This window comes from Nesoenas mayeri (assembly GCF_963082525.1).
Source record: "Nesoenas mayeri genome assembly, chromosome: 4".
In the NCBI taxonomy this organism is placed as follows: Eukaryota; Metazoa; Chordata; class Aves; order Columbiformes; family Columbidae; genus Nesoenas; species Nesoenas mayeri.
In genome coordinates, this window is record NC_137540.1 from 70,373,207 (window position 1) to 70,395,789 (window position 22,583).

Below are 22,583 nucleotides of genomic sequence, written 5' to 3' on the forward strand. Positions count from 1 at the left end.
AAGTACAAAAGCCATGGCCTCAGAGAAGAGACAAGGCAGCCTGGACATACTGGAAGAAAGTTAAAATACATGCTAGGCCAGAGCTGCAGATGCAAGCAACAGCTATTAGTATAAGAAATCTTAGGCAAAGCAAAATATTCAGATCTACCCATTAAGCTAAATGAGTGTGTGTGTTCATGTATGAAGGAAAAGAGAAAAAAATAATCTTAAAAGAACCGATCACTGTGCATTTGTATCCTATGATGTTAAAACAGAAGTGGTATTTCAGTTTTGTACTAGCTCTGGTAGTATTGTGGTGATACTCCCATGAGACCTTGAGAATTTGCTCTTCTAGAGAACATTTCAACTATATATCCCCCCTTATTTACAGGAAGACCCTGAGCTGCAATAGGTAAATACTGGCAACACGTACTGTATGGGTTCAAGAACAGCTAAAATTATAATAACACTTTGTTTTATATATGCATGATATATAATCACTACGTGTGTGCCAGCCATCCAAAGGAGGAGTGCTCAGCAACCCCACACTTCCAGCATTTCCAAAGCACTGAACATGCTGGGATGTGGTGCCCATTGTAGATTTGACCAGAAGGAATTAGGTTTTCTAATGTGACCTCCTGCTCGTTTTCACCTCTGTTTTTCCCTTCCACCTGCACCCCTTAAGAAACCAAGGCAGTTTCCCCACAAAGCCGGCCCTGCTAGTGTCTGAGCTACAGCCCGCAAATGCCAACACGCAGAAATTAAAATGAAGCAAGACATCCTTTAAAAGGGAAACAAGTTAGTTAATCCGTAGCACTCTGAAGTCTTTTTCAGACTGGGAAGCCAGAAAACAGTGCGATGTGAGTACTCATGAATGCACAACACTTAAATAACGCCTTATTTGCTCTCATGCCATTATTCGCCTCTTGCCTTTTCACTCAGCTATTTGCATCTCTTTGTGCAAGTGTTATGCTCTTGGAAGTATTTATTAACTTTATAATGCTTATTCATAATATTTTTACCACCATTAGCCCACCGTAGTCAGTGTAGCTAGAGCTGAGGGCTAGATTTATTTAAAACATTATTTCTCTAAACCATGACCACCGGACCATCACTGAAACCACCAACTAAATCTCATATCAGATTAAAGTAATAGGCAGAAAATTTTGGTTTTCAAATCCCAGAGCGATTCTGTAAACTCCATGGGGACAAAGCCCCTCCTCTTTTGTTTGAATAGCGTTCCTATAGCACACGCAGCTACAGCAGACTTGACAAATCCAAGAATGAAAGGATATTTATGAAGACTTGAAGATTTACAGTTTACTGTCTATTAAGTGAAATTAGTGAGAGCACCCAAAATGTGAAATTAGTGTCATAAGTTACTGTTATATCCATTGTTACTGTAATACGTATGAGCTTTGCAAAAAAGCTGAACAGATTGTGGGATACCAGGCAAAAACTTTGTGACGTACTTAAGCCTAAGAGAATTAAGCTTTGTAGTCAAGAAATATTTTTTGTACATTCTTGAAACTTGCGCTTTCGAGACTACTCTGATAAGCTACCTTAGAGGAAGGTCCATTTGCACTCATATTCTAAAAAGCTATGGAAATTCAGACACTTACTTAATAAGATGTTTATTTAATAAGATGTATAATTTTAAAGCTCACATCAATTTTAACCTACAAGCAAGACGTCACTTTCGAGGTTCTCAGTGGGCAGTACGCAAACCTTTCAAACTTAAACACCAGCTGCGTTTCAGCAAAATGTCAGTTCTCTGAGTTCCACTGGTACAGGAAGCTACTTGGTAAACAGTCGCTTTCTTTGCTTTTTAATGGATGCCTGACCTATTTATTGCACCACGGACACAATACTGAAAGAATCCTGCTGCAGGCACTTAACAGAAGCATGCTAATAAAAACACGAGTTGCAATAGTTCGCTAGAAACAATGAGATTTATGCTACACCTTCCCAAAATAGATTACTTTATTCACGACGTATTTATTTTGAAGCAAAGTAGAATGAAATGGTAAAAACGAAGATTTTAAAACCAGGTTATTTAAGGAAAGCATTGAGACGTTGAACTCTGAATGTACAAAATTATCACTCACTCGGTTAAAAAGGAGTGAATGAAGATCTAGGAGGACTTCTGTAGCTGCTTTTCATTTTACGAGAAGTTAGGAAGTTAAAACAGCATTGTTATGACTGGCAAGTTATTATTGCAGAGTATAAAATATGTGTCAGCCCTGAACTTCAATAGCTATATGGCATACACACACTTCACCCCTACCCTGCAATATGGATGCCTATTTGCCTATTAATGTTATTTTATATATAACATATATCCATGTAGATATGAGCTGCGAGCTTTAAACCTCAGAGGCTATGATACAAGTCATTCCACATCAAGAGGGCTGGGTCCCCTTGAGGGCTGACAACTTGCAAGTTTTACCAGTTCTAATGTGGAAAAGGCATCAGAGGGAAACAAACATCCAGTAACAACAATAAAATACAGAATGCCCTTATCTACTTTGTCCCAGTTGTCAGCCTGTCCCTCTATTCAGCTCTATGCCTGCCCCGTGGTTTCCAAGCTACATAAGGAAGCTGCAGCTCAAAGAAAACAGTTCTCAGAGCAAGGACTACTCATTGTTAAGATGCATGACTGCACATTTGGCAACGCAGCAATGTTAGAATAAAACTAAAAGCACAAAGACACAGTATTTGTTGGATATAAAGAGCACCATGGGCCTCAGAAGACAGACATCATTGAGTGTCTTTCATCCTTTTCATAACCTCCTGATAATTCCTTAGGATCTGAGAACTCTATCAAAGGGTAGGTGCACGTATCTAAATGCTAACATGTAGGTGTGTGGTTTGTTTTTAATAATTAACATTATCTGGAGTTTATCACACTGCAAATTCGCATTGGCTGGGACCAAACCAACAATGATTTAGGCACAAGCAGAGCAAAGTATGAATGATATGACTTAGCTCAAGGCAAGCAACACCTTTGAATGAGATTAGAACTAACAGCTGGAAATAGCCCTAAAACTTAAGGTGAGCAATTTTGGGGGTGGTGGTAGTATTAGACTGGCCTCTTCACTTACTTGCATTATCTTTTCCTTTACTTCTGTTTTTAAACAACTAGCTCTTTTTCACCCGTTCTATTCAAGAAAAGTTATGTGGTTTGTCCTGCAGAAGATTTTCTACATCTAAAACTCAGGAATGCACTAGAATGCTTTCAGTCTGTGCTTAAGTGTTAATACTTCATATGTTTTCTACAGCTCTGTGCTCCTCTGACCAAAAAGGAGCCTTGTCACAAAACAAGCCTCCTGCTGCTTTCGATTTCTGGAGTACCTACTATGGTTTTAAATGCAATAAGACTTGCAGCTTCCTGAACATAAAACTTGTCAGAAATGTTAAGTGGCAATTGTGTTAGCAGAATGTATGAGCAAAGCTTCAAGTCTGGCCATAAAACTTGTAATCCCTCCTTATGGTTAAATATTCTTACAAAACAACCTGCTGCAAGTTCCTCTCTCCCTTGTGCATGTGGGAGCTCCAGTAGCCCTGCCACCTGCATCATACTCTGTGGTGCTGGCAAGATTGCTGCTTATCACAATTATCAACACATTTTACAGTCCCAGTATCAAAATTCCACTCATTTTAGCAGAACTGGTTTCCTGTATTATCCAGGAACACTATTCCAACACCTGAAATGAGGACCACTAAGAAAAGCATAAACTGCTTCAGGCACTGATGCTATTAATGCAAGTATCACCAGAAAGACTGTCCTGTTGTTGAAGCCAGGCAGTGATCAGGTCTGAGTCCAGTTACCCGTTCACACCACTCTGGGCAGCGTTACCTTCTCCTCAAAGCAGTCCCAACTGAATCAGTTCAAAAGAGGTGAAACTGGATATTGGGTTGGTTTCTTCACTTGGGGACAGAGAAAGGGAGCAGGGGTAACATAGTATAGCTTGTTATTCTCACATACATGACAATACAGAACACCAAATTATCCAGCGAGTACAAAAGATGAACCAGCCTAAAGCAAAAACTTTAATGAAGACAGTACAACAGAAGAGGTTCAGACAAAATTGAAATGTTAAGCTTTATATGGGCGTTTCATTAACCTTTTAGTATTTCCTGTGGTTAAAACTGCAGTGAGTTCCTATGAGAAGCTACTGTACCTTTTGAAAATTAGTTAAGTGTAAATATGCTCATTACATCGTGTGCCACCAGAAAACACAATTGTTTTATAAGACAGATTAGTTTTCTAAACCTTGATTTTGAAAAATAAGAAGATGCAGAGTTTCAGCAACAACACTAAATAATAATAAAAGGTACATCCATGGAATGACAACTTGCTTTTAAGAAATAATTCAACTCCCATTTAATACTGAAGACTGGTCACAATAATAACAAGATCCTTCACAGCAGTGGGGCATCTGGGTGTGGCAATAATAGCCACACGTTTTTAATTAAGCATAATAGCATCTCGTTAAGAAAACTGTTTGGTAAGCATCCTAATTTCATACCTCACAGCATCCAGTCTCTTGTTCTGTCGAATGAGTTCAATGAACTCCTGAATCCTTAGGCTGAACTCCAGACAGCTCTGAGATTAAAGACAAGACAGGGTCTTAGATGGTGCCAAAACTGCACTGCACAGTATGTTAATCACTACATGGGCACAACAAAAAAGAAAGTGTTAATAACATGCAACCTTGTTTGCTTGCTTTTAGGCATTCATGCAACAAAAGTTGAAATGCTGACTTTACGGACAAGACACCAGCACAGAATTCCCTAAAAGCAAACAAAACCTCCTCCTCTTGCTTCCTTCAAAACTTGAGTATTTAGCACAGACGAATATTTTCCTAATGACTGAAAACATTGTTACCTGAGATGCAAGTGAGAGTAAGAGGTGGTTTCTTTGTACTTTAACAATTCAAAGTAGTAGATTCAATAGAAGTTTGGGGCTATGTGATACTTTAGACATGATAGGTCTACCCAGAAGACTGCAAGGAAGAAACACATCTCTATTTTCAAAGTCCTCCAATATTAACAAAAAAGAGCATAGCATTTAAGTTGCTGCAATCCCCTCCCTCCCTTTTTTCAAACTTCTAGCCCACTCTTCTTGTCAAACATCTAAAAAGCCATGCTGGAAACAAGTCTCAAACAAGAAAACCAAGTGGCATTTACCTGTTTTTTGGTAAAAGGTAAAATTTGAAGCCTAACGAAGTTGACAGTGTCCCTTTAAATCAAATTCCATCACCAGTTCACAAAAATCTATAAAAAAAACTTTGAATATGTGGAATTAAAAAGAAAAAGATTCTCCCAGATAAAAGAACCAGTCACTATGCTTCTTTATAGGGACACAGTCAACTCTTTTATTACCTTCAGAAAACAAAGAGAACCCCAAGTCCTCTGAATTTTGAAAAGAAACATATTCCTCGAGCTATCCTGCTCCATTAGGCTTTTCTTTTCTTCCCCCATGGTTCTAGTGAACAGTTGCCTTTTGTTTATTGTCCATCAGCTCAGTAATATCAAAATTCCTTAGTGACTTCAGTAGGAATTTGAGCAACTCCAAATTTGTATCAGTTAACCACCTGGGGTGACTAATGCACGCATCGCAACAATAACTTATTTTAAGATTTGAAATGTAAGCCACTGAACACAAAAATTATGCATTCTGGCATCTGTTAAAATATACTTAAGGAACAGAAAATAATTTCTTTTCTAACCATGGATTTTTCTGTACTCAAATGCATGTTTAGCAGAGAATAAAGATTTATTCTATACTTCATTTGAAATTTTCAAGTATTTTAAAATAACCTGTTATACAAATCTACACAAACCCCTCATTTAGAATTTTAGCTGTTTGTTTCTATTAAAAAACTGATCAAGCTTTTTAATTGTTAACAATCCTATGGCTTAGAACTTTGTTGAAGTGTTTCAACAGTAAAAAAACCACATCCCAAGACAACCTTCAGAGTTTGAGTTTTGTTTTTCTGAATCTTCAGGCAAACTGCAAGGCAGGGGCTGTGTATGTATGTTCTGCAGACACGTGTAACCAGAAGAAAAGAGTCCCACACACATTTCACCTTTGTCCACCTTCAAACAATTCCACAGCAGCTATTCACAAGAGTTGAGCTCGTTCACATCCCTAAAGACTATAGACCTGTGTGCTTTCCCAGGCCAAAACACAGTTTAATTTGTAGATAAAGCTTGCATTAAGATGGTGGCTGGGATTTCAGAACATTTTCATTGCTAAGCAACCAGAAAGAAAAGAAATGTTTGTGTTTCAAAAAGAAGCATAGTGATTTCTCTTCTTCCAACTCTGATCTCACACAGTCTCAGATATTTTTTTTTAAGTAGGGCTTGCAGAAATAGATTTTTTTTTTAAATTGTTTTCCAAAAGGAAGGATGGGGAAGATTTTTTCCTGATTTGTTTGTTGAAGATTGGTGATGAAAAAGCAGCACATTCAGATTTTATTTCTTATGTTACTTAACATATTAAGATTATACCAAGGGGATTTTTTTTTTTTAGCAGTATAATTATGCAATAGCGTTTACATACCAATTCTGGTTTTCCTTTAATGGTTTCCATAACAAGATCATCATTTTCTTTAGAGTAATCACTGTCCGATTTACTTTTGTGTCCCATCTTCGGTTCATTCTCATTTGGGCGTCCCTGAGTGACAGAGAATGTCACTCTTTGCTTATCAGTAAGTGCACGCAAACATTTTTGGTTAAAGAAAGCGCTTAGTTTAAAAAATAAGATACAGACACTTGGAGGGAGGGAGGGAATTTAGTTAATATCAGTTAAAAACAGATTTCTGCAAGCCCTATAAAAGATTTCAGCATGGTTTGAAATGCAGAATTTAAGAGACAAGGAAATTTAAACCAACTTGAAAGAAATAAGTATCTACTGTGTTCAGGTCATGGTATTCAATGGCTAGAAAAAGACTTACTGTGTTTATTTCTTGATTAGATTTGGTTTTTATAACAGTAGTTTCTCATAGAAAGCTGCTTCTTTACTCAAGTTTTATTTTCTTATCTATAACACTTAAATGCTAAGGAAAAAATCTGTATGAAATTTCTCTCAAGTGTTAAACCTGAGGACACAGTTTACCAATTAATCTCACTCCTAAGATACCTTCATATATAAACTGACCTATACTCTCAGTAGGATGCAAGGAGTTATAAATCTAAGTTCACACGCAGCAAGACTCTATATACTTCTGCATTTAGATGTTTGTAAATCACACTAAAAGCAACTGAATACTATTATTTTATTTGAGCAAAATTTGTTGAGACAAGGCTTGCATCCGTAATATCATTCAGTTTCAGGTTTGGCATTTGCATGAGCTCATTTAGTTCCAGCTACCTGTGTCGTCTTAAAAGAAGAGTTTTGTACTTATTGTCCTGAATTTTATACAAAGCCTCATTCAAGACCTATAATTCAAATGAAATTGACCACATCAAATATCCAAGTAATTTAGAAAAATCACAGTTTAAGCAAAACTCATTAAATTTTCATACCTTCATTTTTCTGAGCCTGGATTTGTTATCATGACACCAAGCCAAGCAAGTCATAGTCTCTTGTCTTTCCAATGACTCTTCCACTTCTTTAGCAGTCAAAAACATCTCGATATTTACCAAGTCCTTCAAAAAGAAAAAGTAAAGCAGGTCTTGTTTAATTGTACTGATACTTTAACAGATGTCCACTCTTTGACAGGACCAGAATGCAGAGGGCAAAAAAAGGCTTTGTTCCAGAGACCTTTGTTTTTTAGGATAACACATTACATAAAGATATGACAGCATATTTTAAAGACTGCGTTTCCATGCACTGAGATATTCTGATAGTGACATAGTGACAATATTTTCCTGACCCTACTTATACAGCAGAACTAGAAAAAAAGAAAGAGAGTAAAGATGAAGCCCAAGAGCTTTGCATAGAAAGTAGATCCCATCATCACTTCAGTGCAGTTCACACTTCCAGGAGCACTTTGTTTCCTTAAAGCTTGGCCGACTACATCAACTGGACCACGACAATGCCATAACATTTGCTAAAGTGAGTAAGAGCAACAGAAGAGGAGAATCTCAATCTACTTTACCCAGCCATAGACAACTATAGAGTTCTAAGCAAAGTCCTACAATGGTCTGAGGTCTCCAATATATTTTCTCTCATTTGTTTAATACTCTAAGCTCCAGACCTTCATTTTGGTATAATAGTTCTATATAAAAACGTCTGACACTGAGGCAGTAAAACAAAGTTACTGTATTAAAAACAGTCAGGCAATGGGTGGGCCACAAGATTCCTCCTGTGCTTATCACAACCAGATATACCTGTAATAAGCCTGTGGTAATTCATAATTACCAGCAGCTTTACACATTCAAACCAATCGAGACAAATGAGACAGAATACAGCTTAAGATCAAGTAGAGTATCAAAGAGTTCATTTTTTTCCTTATATTTCTGCTGAAAAAAACACAAAAACAAAACAGACAACTTGGGTAGGTGTTTCCAAACAATATCAACTGGAATATCCATTTGGAATTGGCATCGCCAGAAGTTATTTTGGACCTGCAGAAATATGTCACGCTATGACAGTTCATACTTTGCTGACAAAAATACACCATGGGAAACCATAATTCAATAGGCAAACAGAAAGCCAGTATTGAAGTATTTCTTTAATACGCACTCTAACGTTGAAGAATTCTATGAAGACTTCACAGCAAAATGCTGAAAAGTACACAACTGTAATGCTGAATATCACAAATATTACAGCAGCTCCAGTGAACACAACAGCTCTGAGAAATAGATAGCATTTTCAGCTGTTAGAACAGCTGAAGATACTTAGTCTTAGAATTTATACCTCCCTGAGACAAAGATAAAAAAATAGAAGTAGCACGAGGCATATCACATTCACATCTTGCATTTCATCAGCCAATTTTTTCTTATAAACTCAAGTCTGACACTATCGGAGAAATGGACCAGATCATGTTAGGTGTGTCAGAATGGTGATCTACAAGAATGGAAACAGGCCACTTGTGTTTCTAAAGTGCAGCACAAGCTGCAGCTTTTACTAAAGCTTGCTTTCTTATGACTTGAACGTGGGTTTAAAAACAAAAAAGTAAAGATAGTTGACATGCAACTACGTTTTATAGATTGTACAAGCACAGCAACAAATCCATTCTACCATTCATATACTGAGGGGTGACTGCATTAATGTTTATAAATATATAAAGGGTGAGTGTCAGGAGGACGGAGCCAGGCTCTTCTCGGTGACAACCAGTGATAGGACAAGGGGTAATGGGTACAAACTGGAACACAAGAGGTTCCACTTAAATTTGAGAAGAAACTTCTTCTCAGTGAGGGTACCAGAGACTGGACCAGGCTGCCCAGGGGGGTTGTGGAGTTTCCTTCTCTGTAGACATTCAAACCCACCTGGACACCTTCCTGTGTAACCTCATCTGGGTGCTCCTGCTCCATGGGGGGATTGGACTGGATGAGCTTTTGAGGTCCCTTCCAATCCCTGACATTCTGTGATTCTGTGATCCAAAGGATAAAGGGCATCATGCAGCCCTAGTGTTACTAAATCCAGGTACGTCAGATCGAGCCAAAGCAGTTACAAGTTTATAGAATGACATTAAGATCAGACTTGCACTGATTCCTCTCATTCCCTTAAAGATTAAAAAAAATAGTCTCTTTTATCAACATGTTGGCAAATGGACTGAAAGAATGCCAACCTATTCCACAAAAGGAATGTATTTATTTAAGTTTTCCTCCAAGAACACAGGAGTAATCTGCCTTTCTGGTAGTCTGCAGTTTTTCCACTTGAGAATATAATCAGAACAAAAAAGAACTGGGTCACCTCCCTGGGCATGATAAGGCGACCACAAAACAACCTCCTGTCCATGTAACTCATCTGTATAAGTAATTTGACATGTAATGCAACCATATTCATTATCTTGCTTGTGTATTTTTCCACATAGCTGCTGAATGGAAAGACGATTCAATTCCAGTTAAAAATAATAACATCTCCATAAATCTCCTCAAGCTTATTTGAGCTATGTGTCCTCTTAATGATAAGCATTTGCTTTTACACCAAATTAAAACAAAAGCATTTTCTCCTACATCAAAAAAGGACTAGATATGCTATGCAGACAACAAATCGTTGGTTTAATCTCATTTGTTAGCTTTCTAGCACTTAAGCTTCATCACAGAAAAAATTACTTTTTAAAAGAAGAAAAAGGGCAGCATTTGTTTTAAGTCAATGAGCTGCTGAGAGAATCCCAACTAAATGCATTTATTTATCAATCAGGTGTTAGCACAGCAACCCTCAAACATGAGCAAAAAGAGGCAGACAAAACTCCAAGACAGAATTCCTACATTCCTTTTTCAAGTTTAAAATAAAAAGGTTCTATTTGGCACAGAAATGCTAATTAGATTTGTGGTTACCAAAAGAAGTCAAAGCTCAGCAGTCGTCTCTATTAAATAGACGGTATGTATCCAGAAAACAGAGGAGAACATTTTTAATTAAAAGAGTTTCTTTCAGAACTAACGGTCACATTTAAATTGCACCAATAAATAGGATTTTCTTCTCTGCTGGCTAGATAGAAAATAAGGGAACAATATTAGAAAAAGCATTAAGAAATCCATTTGTAGGGAAAGAAATAGCTTTTGCATTTGACAAGAAGTAGTCAGAAGTCTTAATCATGCAGATTGATAGAAGAAAAATACTAAGATACAATTAAGCAATAAGCCTTTAAAAAAACCCCAGACATGCTCCTGTCACCAGAGTTTTTTAATCTGATCATGCTTTCCCATCTTTCTTTTTTGGTGCTGCCTACTCCTGATGCTTCTCCACACTCTATTTCAATAGCCAGGACTAATGAAATCAAAGAAAGGAGTATCAGGGGATTATTTGGCCTTACCAAAACCAGCACAGCTCTTCTACACAGGCCAGTACTGGAAAATGACTCGTCTGCCACACCTTGTACAGATGGGAACCAGAGAACAGTCCTGGCAGTTGTGAGAAGTATCTCACATTCAAGTCAGAAACCCCAATCCTCAATAGCTTTCCAAAGTTATTCTGCATTTCAGAGCTGCACAGGCTGCAGACCACACAGAAACATTGTCTTTCTCCGTTCCCAAAACAGCATTCAGATTTAATATGCTATTACGAAAAGAGCCTCTTATGCAATTTGTTTACATATAAAAGTGAGTGAATGTAAATAAGCAGTTTTATTGCCACCAGCTTTTGCAGGTGGAAGAAAAGCTGAAGCAAGAATCTGTTGCTGCACACTCCCTCTCCATTCAGCATCACGGTAAACATTTTCTGACTTGTATATAAATTAAAAAGCAATTCTGAAGTCCTTAATTACCATCTTTTGCAACACTAAAGTCTTCCTTCATTGCACAATTTCAGTTTTCACATTGTAAAAGCGATTGCAATACTTTACTTCCAGTACTGCAGCAGTATAGGAGAACTCTGCACCTCACACAGATTATTTCAGAATTGTTATCAAACCGTAACTCAGCACAGATGTCCTGGCCTCCTGTGCATTGCCATGATAATTCTGCCTGAATTACCTTGCCTTAACTTGCTGACAAATGCAGAATACCCGATGTTGGGTAGGAAGACTGATTAACATCAGGCTTCTACAATTGTACTGAAAAACAGTTTCAAACGGCTCAAGGATGAGAACTCTGTCCTTAAGTATTACTGACAATTATCTAAACTCTAAAGAGGGGGAACACAGCATAAGGATTCTTCTTCCTTCTAGTACAAGGAAGGATTTTATAATTTCTTGGACTAAGGTGAATTAACTGTCCCATCCACCCAACAGTCACTAACAAGGTATAAGAAGGGCACCTATTTAAAAGCACTGAATGAACTTTACCACAAAAGGACTATTTAATTCCATTGCAACAGTTCAAACTTCAGAGAAGAACATTTATAGAGAAAACTGCACATGAAGGCTGAAGACACTTAAGAGAAATCAGAGAGACTTACCTAAGCAAAGAATACATTTATTCATCACCTTGTGCTCTGCCTGATTTATAGCTATATATATGTATACATACCTAGATGCCTTTTAAAATATCACTGCCACTTTTTAAGCTGCAAGTGGCTCCAGGGAGGGAGGTTACCAACCCTATGATTCTGCACAGAACTCCACTTATTAAGGTATAAACCACTATGAAGAATAAGGGTTCCTTTATGATGATTATTAGTATGTATATACTACTAGCCAACATAAAAGCTACATCCCCGCACAGGCATTTCCATTTTCCGAGACAGGTTCTTAGTAAGAACATCTCAAACACGTATATGCATGGCCCCTCCTTGGAACAGCTTTGGGACTCTCTGGTCAGTGTGAAGAGGAGCTGACAGGGGTCATATTCCCATTCTTTCACTAGTTATTTAGATACCAGAGTCAATGCTGGAGAGATCTGCTGCAGGTTTTCTCCACAGGGAGAAACTTAGAATTAAAGCTCATACCAGCTATAGGACAAACCTGCATCAAGCCAGGCTCTCCGAGTTCTAGAAATCACAGAATAACAGCTTTGTAATGAACAATACTGCTTGAAACACTAGTTTCAGGCATCAAAACCAAGAAGAAAGTCAAAACAGGTCCAGAATTTCATGAATTTATAGGGTTGTGCTACAGAAAGGAAGAAAAAGTGATTCACAAAAATATAGTGAAGGTTACACGAAGAATAATACCTGTGAAATAATGGGACACACAAAAGCAGAAGGGCATATTTTTTCTAACTGGTGAATATTTGAGCTTCACATTAATTTGAAATTAAACACATCTATGTCTATTACAAAGCTGTGAACCAAGTGAGAATCCGGCCATCATAAGTTAAAGGATGTCCACAATTCAATGTAAGATTAAAGCCTGTAACTTTAAGGTCCTGCAAAGTTAAGAGAATTCAGTAGTGAATTGGAAAAAAAAAAACAGTTCCACATATTTACAGTAAATAAGTAAATACAAAAAAAGCAGATTCTTGCTAAAAATAATGTATGCCTGTGAATGAAACTTGTTTGCCTTTCTTCTTCGGTAGTTGTGCAACTACTGATAATATACTCAAGCATTTGCACAGAATTGCTTTATTCCAAAAGACCTCAAGCAAACTTTATCCACTTCACTACAGACTAAGTGCATCCGAGCAGCCAAAGTAAGGTATCAAAGCCCAACATCAGCAACTCCAGCCCAGAGTTCTGCGAGTTTTGTTTTAGCCACATACTAGAATCGAGCTCTTCAAACACACCAATTTCAGAGTGCCCCTGGATGCCTTCAGAAAGCTCTGACCTTCTGTTTAGACATCAGCACATATGCAGAAATCTCTAAACTTTCTTTTTTTAAATGAAAAATCTTTACATTATAACTACGCATCAAACAAATTTCATTTTTTGACTTAAATTACAAGCATTCATTGGTTCCAGTCGTAACTACAGGACAGCAACATGGAGATTAATATGAGAGGCAAAGTTCGTTTCACAGGTGGTGAAAATCCCAACTTCACTACAAATCCTTATTAAAGAGTCAGTAATTATTTTATCTGTTTAAAATATAAGACAACATTCTGATCAGTCCATTCCCAAACGTAAACCCTAAACTCTTCAATATACAGTTTCAGATATAGGTGTGTGGCTTTTTAAGTTCGCCGAGAAAACTGCTCACACATTTCAGTACCAAATACCACAAAACAGCAACTTCGCATTTGATCCTATGTCAAAAAATGGCTTAAAAAAGAACAAGAGTTCTCTTTTCCATAGTAGCAATAAAGCTTTTGCTCAAAATTTCTGTAGTGCTCATGTGAGGGTTTTAACTTATGTAGCAGATTTTAATATTTGGAGCAGTCAGGTTAATAGTCACTTCTCTCCATCGATCTCCACTCCGCATACAAGCTGAAGTATTTATTTTATGATGACATTTCCAGCCACAAGTCTGGAAAGCCATGAGAAGGAATGTGTGATAAAATCCCTTATAGTTCACATGAACATTTATGTATTAAAATAAAAACCAGCATATTTCACATATGAAATGTGGATCTTTAACAAGGCTCAAATGCAAATAGAAATGATTAAAGCAATGCTTGATATTTCCAAATCCCCCATGAGCTATCCTTGAAACAAGATAATTAATGAAAAGTTAGTCTGAAGACAGGATTAAAAAAAGGATATTTGATTCACATGAAAAAAAAAAGGTAGCATTTTGCAGACAAGAAAGCTTCCTTAGAGGAAAAAAACAGCCACAAAATAGGTTATTTGTTGTAAAAAACCAGGTGATTCATAATATCATAAGATGCTGTTTATGTATTTTTTGAACATGCAAATGGTTTATTTTTAATTGCTTACTAGCATCAATATGGAATTGAAAATAGGCCAGTATGCCTCAAGCTATCAGTGGATTGTTGCCAAATGTATGTCCCAATGACAGTTTTAATAAGATCGACTATCTATACACATTACATGCGCAAGAGCACCACCTTCGCATTAAAAAGACTTTGCTGATGCACTTTAGCATTCAGCAGTCTGGTAAGCATTCATTTAAATGACTCGTGTATGAAATATAATAAACACCTACTTAGGCCACTCTAAACCAACAGCTTTTAAAATACTGTGTTAGGCTTCTTTTCAATGACTACTCACATGCTGAAGGACATACCCTCCGCTTGCAACCTAACCTTCAGTGTCATTTAGGACACAGCTATAGAATTAAAATAGAGATGTGATAATGAACAGTTAGGAACAAAAAGCACAAATTCATCTTTTACATTAATAAATTAGTCTGTTAAAGCTTCCTTTGTGGTGAATACACAGCAAGTCCAGGGATCATCTGGATGTTGTGATTATCATTATACAAGCTGGGAACAAGGAAGATGTGAGGAGCTACAGGGTGGACAACAGGACCGGCAGGGGAATAAGAAGAAGAGGTTGGCGTATTTCTGCAGGGGGGAAACAGTGAAAAACACATCAGTCGGCAGGAGCAGGACTAGAACATACCGCAGTAACACTGCTGAATTGGAAACATGCACAGAAAGGAAAAATGCGGTGCAGGTGAAAAATGGGGCAGGGCAATAGGTTTGGATGGAAGTACCATGAAGAGACCTTGACCTTTCCCCCTGCAGTCAATTCCTCTGCCTTACACAAGGGGAGGAGTAAAAAGCTGCTGGTTACAAGAATAGATCCTCCAGAATAAATGCAGAGTATATATAAACTGCACTGAAATCGGAGGGAGACAAATTACTAAGAAAACAGTGGATAGGTGGTGACAATACAGCAACATTGCAGTTAGTGAAAAAATCAATTAAAATCAGGCACAAATTAACATTAAGAGGCCTCCTTACTCTCTGCTCATAAAATAATGTTGTCTGAAGTTCATTAAGCTACTATTAAGTGTTATAATTCTACACACATTAACAGGATTACAGAGAAAACAAACAGAGTAATTGACAGAATGTCCTACTCCAAAGCCAGCTGCAGAGCTGCTTGTTAGAAAAAAGCACAGCCAGTCAGCCAAACCACAGACTCGTCAACACAAAAGCCAGAAAAGTTTTTGTCTACAAAGTAAACACAGTATCCCATGGTGTACACAGCCGAGCTTTCACATGAGAGCATCTTCCATGACCTCTGTCTAGCGCAGACCTTTTACTTTTACCTGGTTATTTTTGAAAGACCTCAGTAACTTATGCTGATCATCTGTCAGAAGAACGTCTTTACCTAACAAGAGGAGATGTTGGTACTTCTTTTGGTGACTGGTTATAATGATTAAATCATGTTCTAACCTTGTGTCTGATTTCGAACTTGAATTTTTCTAACTTCTGATTCCATGTACCATTTCACAGAATCACAGAATGTCAGGGACTGGAAGGGACCTCAAAAGCTCATCGAGTCCAATCCCCCTGCTGCAGCAGGAACACCCAGATGAGGTTACACAGGAAGGTGTCCAGGCGGGTTTGAATGTCTGCAGAGGAAGAGACTCCACAACCCCCCTGGGCAGCCTGTTCAGGCTCTGGCACCCTCACTGAGAAGAAATTTCTTCTCATATTTAAGTGGAACCTTTTGTGTTCCAGTTTGAACCCATTACCCCTTGTCCTACTGTTGGTTGTCACCCAGAAGAGCCTGGCTCTGTCCTCCTGACACTCACCCTTTATATACCTGTAAACATTAATGAGATCACCCCTCAGTCTGCACTAGATTATGAAGTTCTGTGATATGCAATTTTTGCTCTCATACTTCACAAAAGCCCCCAGCCCTTTACATTTTCCAGTCATCTTCTCCCTCCAGTTTCTCTAACAGCTTTCCTAAGCCATGTTCACCAAAACTATACATATTCTGGTATTGACTGCTCCATAGCCAAATAAAAAGAAGTGTTTTCTCTGCCTGCTTTTGCTCATGCACATAAGCCATTTTGGGCAGAGCCTCCCGGCTGCAGCTGGCGCTTCAGCTGGTTATTAACAAGCTGTTTGCCCAGCACATCCTCTGCTCCTGCCTCAGCAATTTTTGTTGCTCAGTAAATGGCTGCACCTTATCCAGCAGTACATTATACCACGCTAAGTACAGTAATAAATGACTACGCTAGAGTAGTGCAACAAAGCCTCTGGAGCTTAAGAGGCACCACTGGGCAGAAAACAAATCAAGCAAACAACAAATCACCACCAAAATCAACAAAAAACTAAAATCAGCCTCTGGTCTCAGCTCTGCCATGACCATTTTCTGTTGTAGCCTCCTCTAGTAAAGACAACTAACTAATCCTTTGCCACCTGAGCATAAGCCCCACAGCTTTTGTCCAAGCAGGATCTGTCTGTATTAGCAGCTCCACGCTTTCACAAACTCCTGTCATCTAGTACAGTAATAAGAGAAAGTGTTAAATGTAAAGTAACATTTACACTTTGAAGAAATGTCTGTCAGGAAGAATGTACAATAAAAAAAACCAATCTCAGAGGCAAAACTGAAACATAACCCTAACCTCTTCTATATCCAGGCAATCTACATAATTCTTCCTTTAGATAAAATTTAAATTCAAGAACCTTTCCTGAATCATTAGCCTTCCAGACTAAGTATTCTGTAATAAATTAACTCTTATGATACCCTACAGGTAACCTATTTTGATTAAGAGGAAAGAAGAAATAGACATTCAACATCCCAGCACACTTCATGTTGTTGGCTTTTAAAGAGTCAAGTAATTTGTAATGAAAAGGTTTCTTATTTGGCATCAATCTTGGCTATTTCACATGTACATAATTCTAATTCCCAGAGATGCTCAAGACAAACTGCAGATGCAAAGCCATTTAGGAATTACAGCACTTTGAAATTCAGATGAAGACACTCAGACACTCATTATACCCACCTAGTGAAAGCTGCTGTGCCTACAGTAAGAACAGCCCAAACACATTTAAAGGAGTTTCTGAGTTGCATGTACAGCTTAGTACTCGAAGGTAACTCACAACAGGCCCAAGTTAACACCCTGGCACCTTTTAATAAGGTGTGCCAGTTCTGGAGTTCTTCATGTCATCTTCTCAAACATCTGTAGCATAGGAATAGCAATTTATACGAGAGGGACACACTAAAGAGCTCCGGGAAAAAAGATACCTTTTGCCATTTAGCTAGTCAGCTTGTCTGGGTTGTGTGTGACAGCGAAGGAAAGAATACATGCAAGCATTATGCTGAACATTATTCAGCTATTTAAAATTGAAGCGTTATGAATATAAACTTGTTTTGATTAATTAATGTAATACATATTTGAGTGTTTGCCTACAAGCCATTCTTGGGCTACATGTCTTAACAAGGAAGATTTTTACGGGTACAGTGGTATGATTATTAAGAGAAGTACTTATTCAGCTTTTAAGATCATAGAGCTTCCTTCACTCAAGTTTTTCTAAACATTCATATTTCTTACTGAAGCAATCACACATTACTACCATCCATCCTGCTCAAGTATTAAAAGTTTACTGATCCAATGCCCTTGAACCATATTATGTGGCTTATTTGTTGTAACTATTTTAGATTTAACTTTAAAGTTTCAATCATAGATTTTTTTTTTTAAGTTTTGCTCTAGATTTAAGTTTTCACTCCTAATTCACCTACTCATCTAAGCTAAATCTGAAAAGCCATTTCAGGCTTTTGGGGAGAAAACTGGTAGAACACAGCTGTATAAAAAGCACATGTTTATTTTTTCCATGCATATACTATCACTATCAGTCTGCCATGGTTCGTTCACAAAGTAGAATGCAGCTCAAGCAGTGCTAAAAGCCTCAAAGGAGCACAGACCAGCCTTCAGAAACACAGAAGCAACGTCCTACCTGTACATTTCTCCTGGTGTGAACATCTGCCTGCAGTTGTAGACATTCACTGACCACAACCACCCTTATCATGCACATCCCCCAGAGAAAGAATACCAGCTACAAAGACATGAGAAACTTGCAGTCCAGTGAGAGAGGCAAAGACAATCAGCTTCTTAAATATGAACCTTTCCTTAAAATCCAGGCAGCTGTGGGTTCAACATCATTTGCTCTCCTCTATCAACAGCCAGGAGGTGAACTGCAGCGAGACCTAAACAAACCTAAGCCTGTCGTGTTTTCATCAGAACGGTATTCTCCGAAAGCATTTTTCATTCACTTTGAGTTAATGCTGTTCCTGTTTGTGATGCTGAAATGGCTTCAGTGGGATTTTGCCCTAGAATACACAAATCGTTCAGCAGTTTTCTACCAAGGTCTCAGCTGAAGGATCCATTTCACAGTGTCGAAAAATACTTTTACAAAGCATGGAAAGAACCTTTAACCTCGGGGTTTTAAAAAGGAACAATGACATAGAATAGTCTGACGAAGAGATCAAGTACTTGGTTAAAAGCCATGCAGGTTGACTCGAAGAACTGAGGTTTCCCTTTTTCCAAAGGACATCAAATAATATTTCATGACTTTCCATAACAAAATTAAGATGATGGAATGACACATCTTAATTTGTTGCAGCTATCTTTCCAAATATGCAAGATAATCTATTCAAAAGTTTCTAAACTATGAAAACTGAAGCTGTGTTTATGCAATAGAAGGAGAGGACAAACTGGACCAAATTGGAGAGAGGGGAGAACAAACCGTAATCAGCCTTTTGCAGTGACTACTATTCCTTTCATTTACACTAATCAAAAATTTACTTAAAAATAAAAACCTACTATACCAGTTTGAAAGATAATTAAATATTTTAATAATGGCTTTGCAATATCTACCCTGTTTTGATACGCTGCAGGGAACAACCATCACCATAGATTTGGAAATTCTGCTCTCGAAGAAAATCATTGACCAAAACTGAAGATCTGAACTCTCACTTCAAGAACACTTGTCTTTTTGGGACTGTTGTCAATTGGTTTAATACCGCTGAAGTGTCAAGAAGCCCTTCTAATACAGCTCAACGTTCACAATGGTCATATGTCTGCACAGAACTGTTGAAGGCAATGAAATACTCAATTTTTTCTCAAAAACAAAGAGCACACTGTGGTATTAATGCAAATGGCTGGTTAAGTATCTTTGAAGGATGATGCACCTACTTAATTACTGATCTAAGAATATTAACTTGCAAAGCTTTGATTGGCATGCATAATCTGTGATGCAAGATCAAGTTAACTAGTTTTAAGCTAGTTAAAAGAATTATTTCAACTCTAGCTTTCTCATACCTGCAACCTTACACGTGTGGGTGTAGCAGTTCTTCTCTCCCTCGGGGGTTCATAGATCTCTAAATCATTTGCTCCCCACCCTAACACTCACACACACACACCTGCTTTCAATGTATGTGGTTCTTCACAGAAAAAAAACCCCAACATTGCCATTTGTACAAGTTTTGTACAGCACAGGCATTAAGGCAAGGACATATATTCTTTTACTAAGACAAACTAAGCAAAGACTGAGTATTTACAGCATATGATAAGAGAAAACGGTAGCTTCAGAATCTGGCTTGTTTTCAATCATATATGCAAAAAGCACTATGGCTATTAGGTAATTAAGTAAAGAACATAAGGACACTTTACATGTTTGGTTTTGGTTTGGTTTTTTTTTTTTTTTTCTTTTTTGTAGCCTATAAAAAAGGGGCTAGAAAAAGCATGAAATTTAAAAGACAACAACCCCTAAGAACAGCAAACAAAGCACTATATACCTAACCTAATTATAAAACTTACCTATAACCAGCAATCGACCTCCTACTGGAACACCACATTTCCAAAACTAGATTTGCCTTTCAATTAATGGCACAGAAGTGAGATAATATTTAATGCAGCAGGACATGAATAGAAGAGCTTAAGGTAACAGACAACCCTGCCAGCTAGCTGAATATATGAATCTGCAGGTGAAAATATGCATTTTTATACTGGTGTTGCATTCCAAGGTCATAATAAGATCCTTATTAAGTGTAACAAGCTGATCATGATGAGCTTCATTTGCATGCAATAACAAAAACATAACATGTAGTTTGTATCTTCAATCCAAACTGTTTTCCACATCATTAGTGAGCCAGAAGACAACAAGAAGTCCACAACAGAATCCCTTCCACTCCGTATTTACTTTGGCACAAACATGACATTTCTGTCCTTGGCCGTCAGCTCTTATTTTAATATTACTCACATCTTGGTTTAATTTCCCATGCAGCATTATTTTTCTTTAAAGACATATTGCACACACTCCATATTTGTAGTTTATTTCTTATATTGCCATATAACATTATGCTTTATATATACTGCATGCCAGAAGTTATTCCTAAGTTGAGCTAGTTCATAACTCTGATATTTAAACTTCCCCATAATTTTTCACATCTAGCATTTCTTTCCATAGCTGTTTGCTTCCTCGTTTATAACCATGGCTTTTAAGCGCTTATCTTCCATGACAAGAATTCAGGAATATCATTCCTCTGAAGGTAGTTAATTTAGAAAGCAGACTAGAATTTGTCACAGCCCATCAATAACTATCAGAATTGGACACTACAGCACATAGCCCATCTTTGAGCAAACTGTCTGCTGTGTATTATTGGCAAACAAAGGAATGATTTAATGGTTTGCTTTTGGTCACTGAAACAGAATATTTGTGAACTGTTTCCACCCACGAAGTACTTTAGCAGCTCTGCAGGTCTCTTAGCATTCAGAAGCCATGCAAGGAACTTAAAACAAGCAGGCTGAGACATGCTCCTAAGACTGGTCTAACAGCTACAGAAAGGTGCTTACTCTGGGATCCACAAAGTGCAACTGAAATGGAAAGAGTGTTTCCTTCACCCTTTCTAAATCATGGCAAAGGACACTCCTAGCCATTGGGCCCGCAATCATAGAAACAGAATCACAGAATGGTTGAGACCATTCACCTCCAGAAGTTGCGTGGTCCCACTGCCCAACGTGGGGTCACCTACAACAGGTGACTTAGGACTTTGCCCAGTCCAACCTGGGTTTGAGTATTTCCTAGTACAGGAAGACTCCACACCCCAGTGTGTCTGCTGGGGAGCCCAGAACTAGGTAGAGCACTCCAGATGGGGCTGACCTGTGTGGGATCACCACCCTTCACCTGCTGATGATGCCCACCCCAATGTGAGTTGTTTTTGCCAGGGATCACACGGCTAGGTCAGGCTCAACTCATCCTCCAGCATCACCTCTGCCTGGTGGGTAAATGGAGCAAAACCTCACCTTTCTTTAGGTTCTTACTTAGAGTATAGTGCCTATCCAGTGATAACAATATTGGCTCGATATACATATATATTAAATAAATAAATCAGCTAATAGACATGACCAGGTCCACTATAGAGCAATATGTTTCTGAAACCTGTAGTAGTGGAGACATTTATCAAAATTACAGTTGATACTACAGTAAACAGAAAGATTCCTTTGGATGAGAGAAAAATATCATGATACTTTGTAATCTCCACAGCAAAGTCACATTTATAAGCATTAGCAAACATTTCAGTGCTCACATCCTTCAGCAAGAAAGGAACAATAACAAACAGAAAAGCTGTCTAAAGCAGCAAAAAGACAAATTCTGTATAATGATCAAGTCTCAGTATCTTACCACTGCAAAAGCTGTTCACAATGAGTCTCACTATACAGTAAGAAGAACTGAGTACAACGCTGAGAGACTGCAGGAAGCCTTTTCTCATTTGGATAAAATGAAAACTTCAATGTTGAGTAAAATACATTATTTTAGCAAGCTAGAAGAAATAGGGCCTCAGCACAGTCAAGTTGTGCAACTAAGTTCTCTGTTACTCAAGTTACTTTGATGTTATACAAATAAAAATACTTAGGTTTGAAGGCAGAAGTTCAACAAGCTTATTTAAAACTTTTTTTAAAAAACACAAAGCTTCTGTTCAGCAAACGGCATCAAAAATGTTGAGGCTTCACTAGTGCAATGCTTCATACCACAGTCTTGCAGCGCATCACGATGGACTTACATGCTCATGCCTAAGCCAAAGCTGAGCGTTACTTAACCAGGCATAATGGAACTTGCTATGAAAGTAAAAATATTTCCACAGTGCTTTTTCAGCAGACCTAGTATGGATGGTAACATGATGATTCAGCAGTAGATGAGCTCCTGCTCAAAACAGAGGGAAACATCTACCAGAAATGGAAGAA

At 37.9% G+C, this 22,583-nt stretch overlaps 1 protein-coding gene across 3 annotated transcripts in view; it reads right to left on the reverse strand.

The window, feature by feature from the left end:
* The window catches only part of MAEA (macrophage erythroblast attacher, E3 ubiquitin ligase), a 53,179-nt gene that overhangs the window by 7,770 nt on the left and 22,826 nt on the right, over nucleotides 1-22,583 (reverse strand). For 2 of the 3 annotated variants that reach the window (XM_080344263.1, XM_080344262.1), the window contains exons 4-5: nucleotides 7,516-7,638; nucleotides 4,512-4,588 (exon numbers count right to left, since the gene is read on the reverse strand). In XM_080344263.1, coding sequence (XP_080200389.1) covers nucleotides 4,512-4,588; nucleotides 7,516-7,638 — 200 coding nt within the window. Of the gene's footprint in view, nucleotides 1-4,511; nucleotides 4,589-6,550; nucleotides 6,665-7,515; nucleotides 7,639-22,583 lie in introns of all 3 variants that reach the window. The other variant, XM_080344264.1, reaches the window with a different exon arrangement.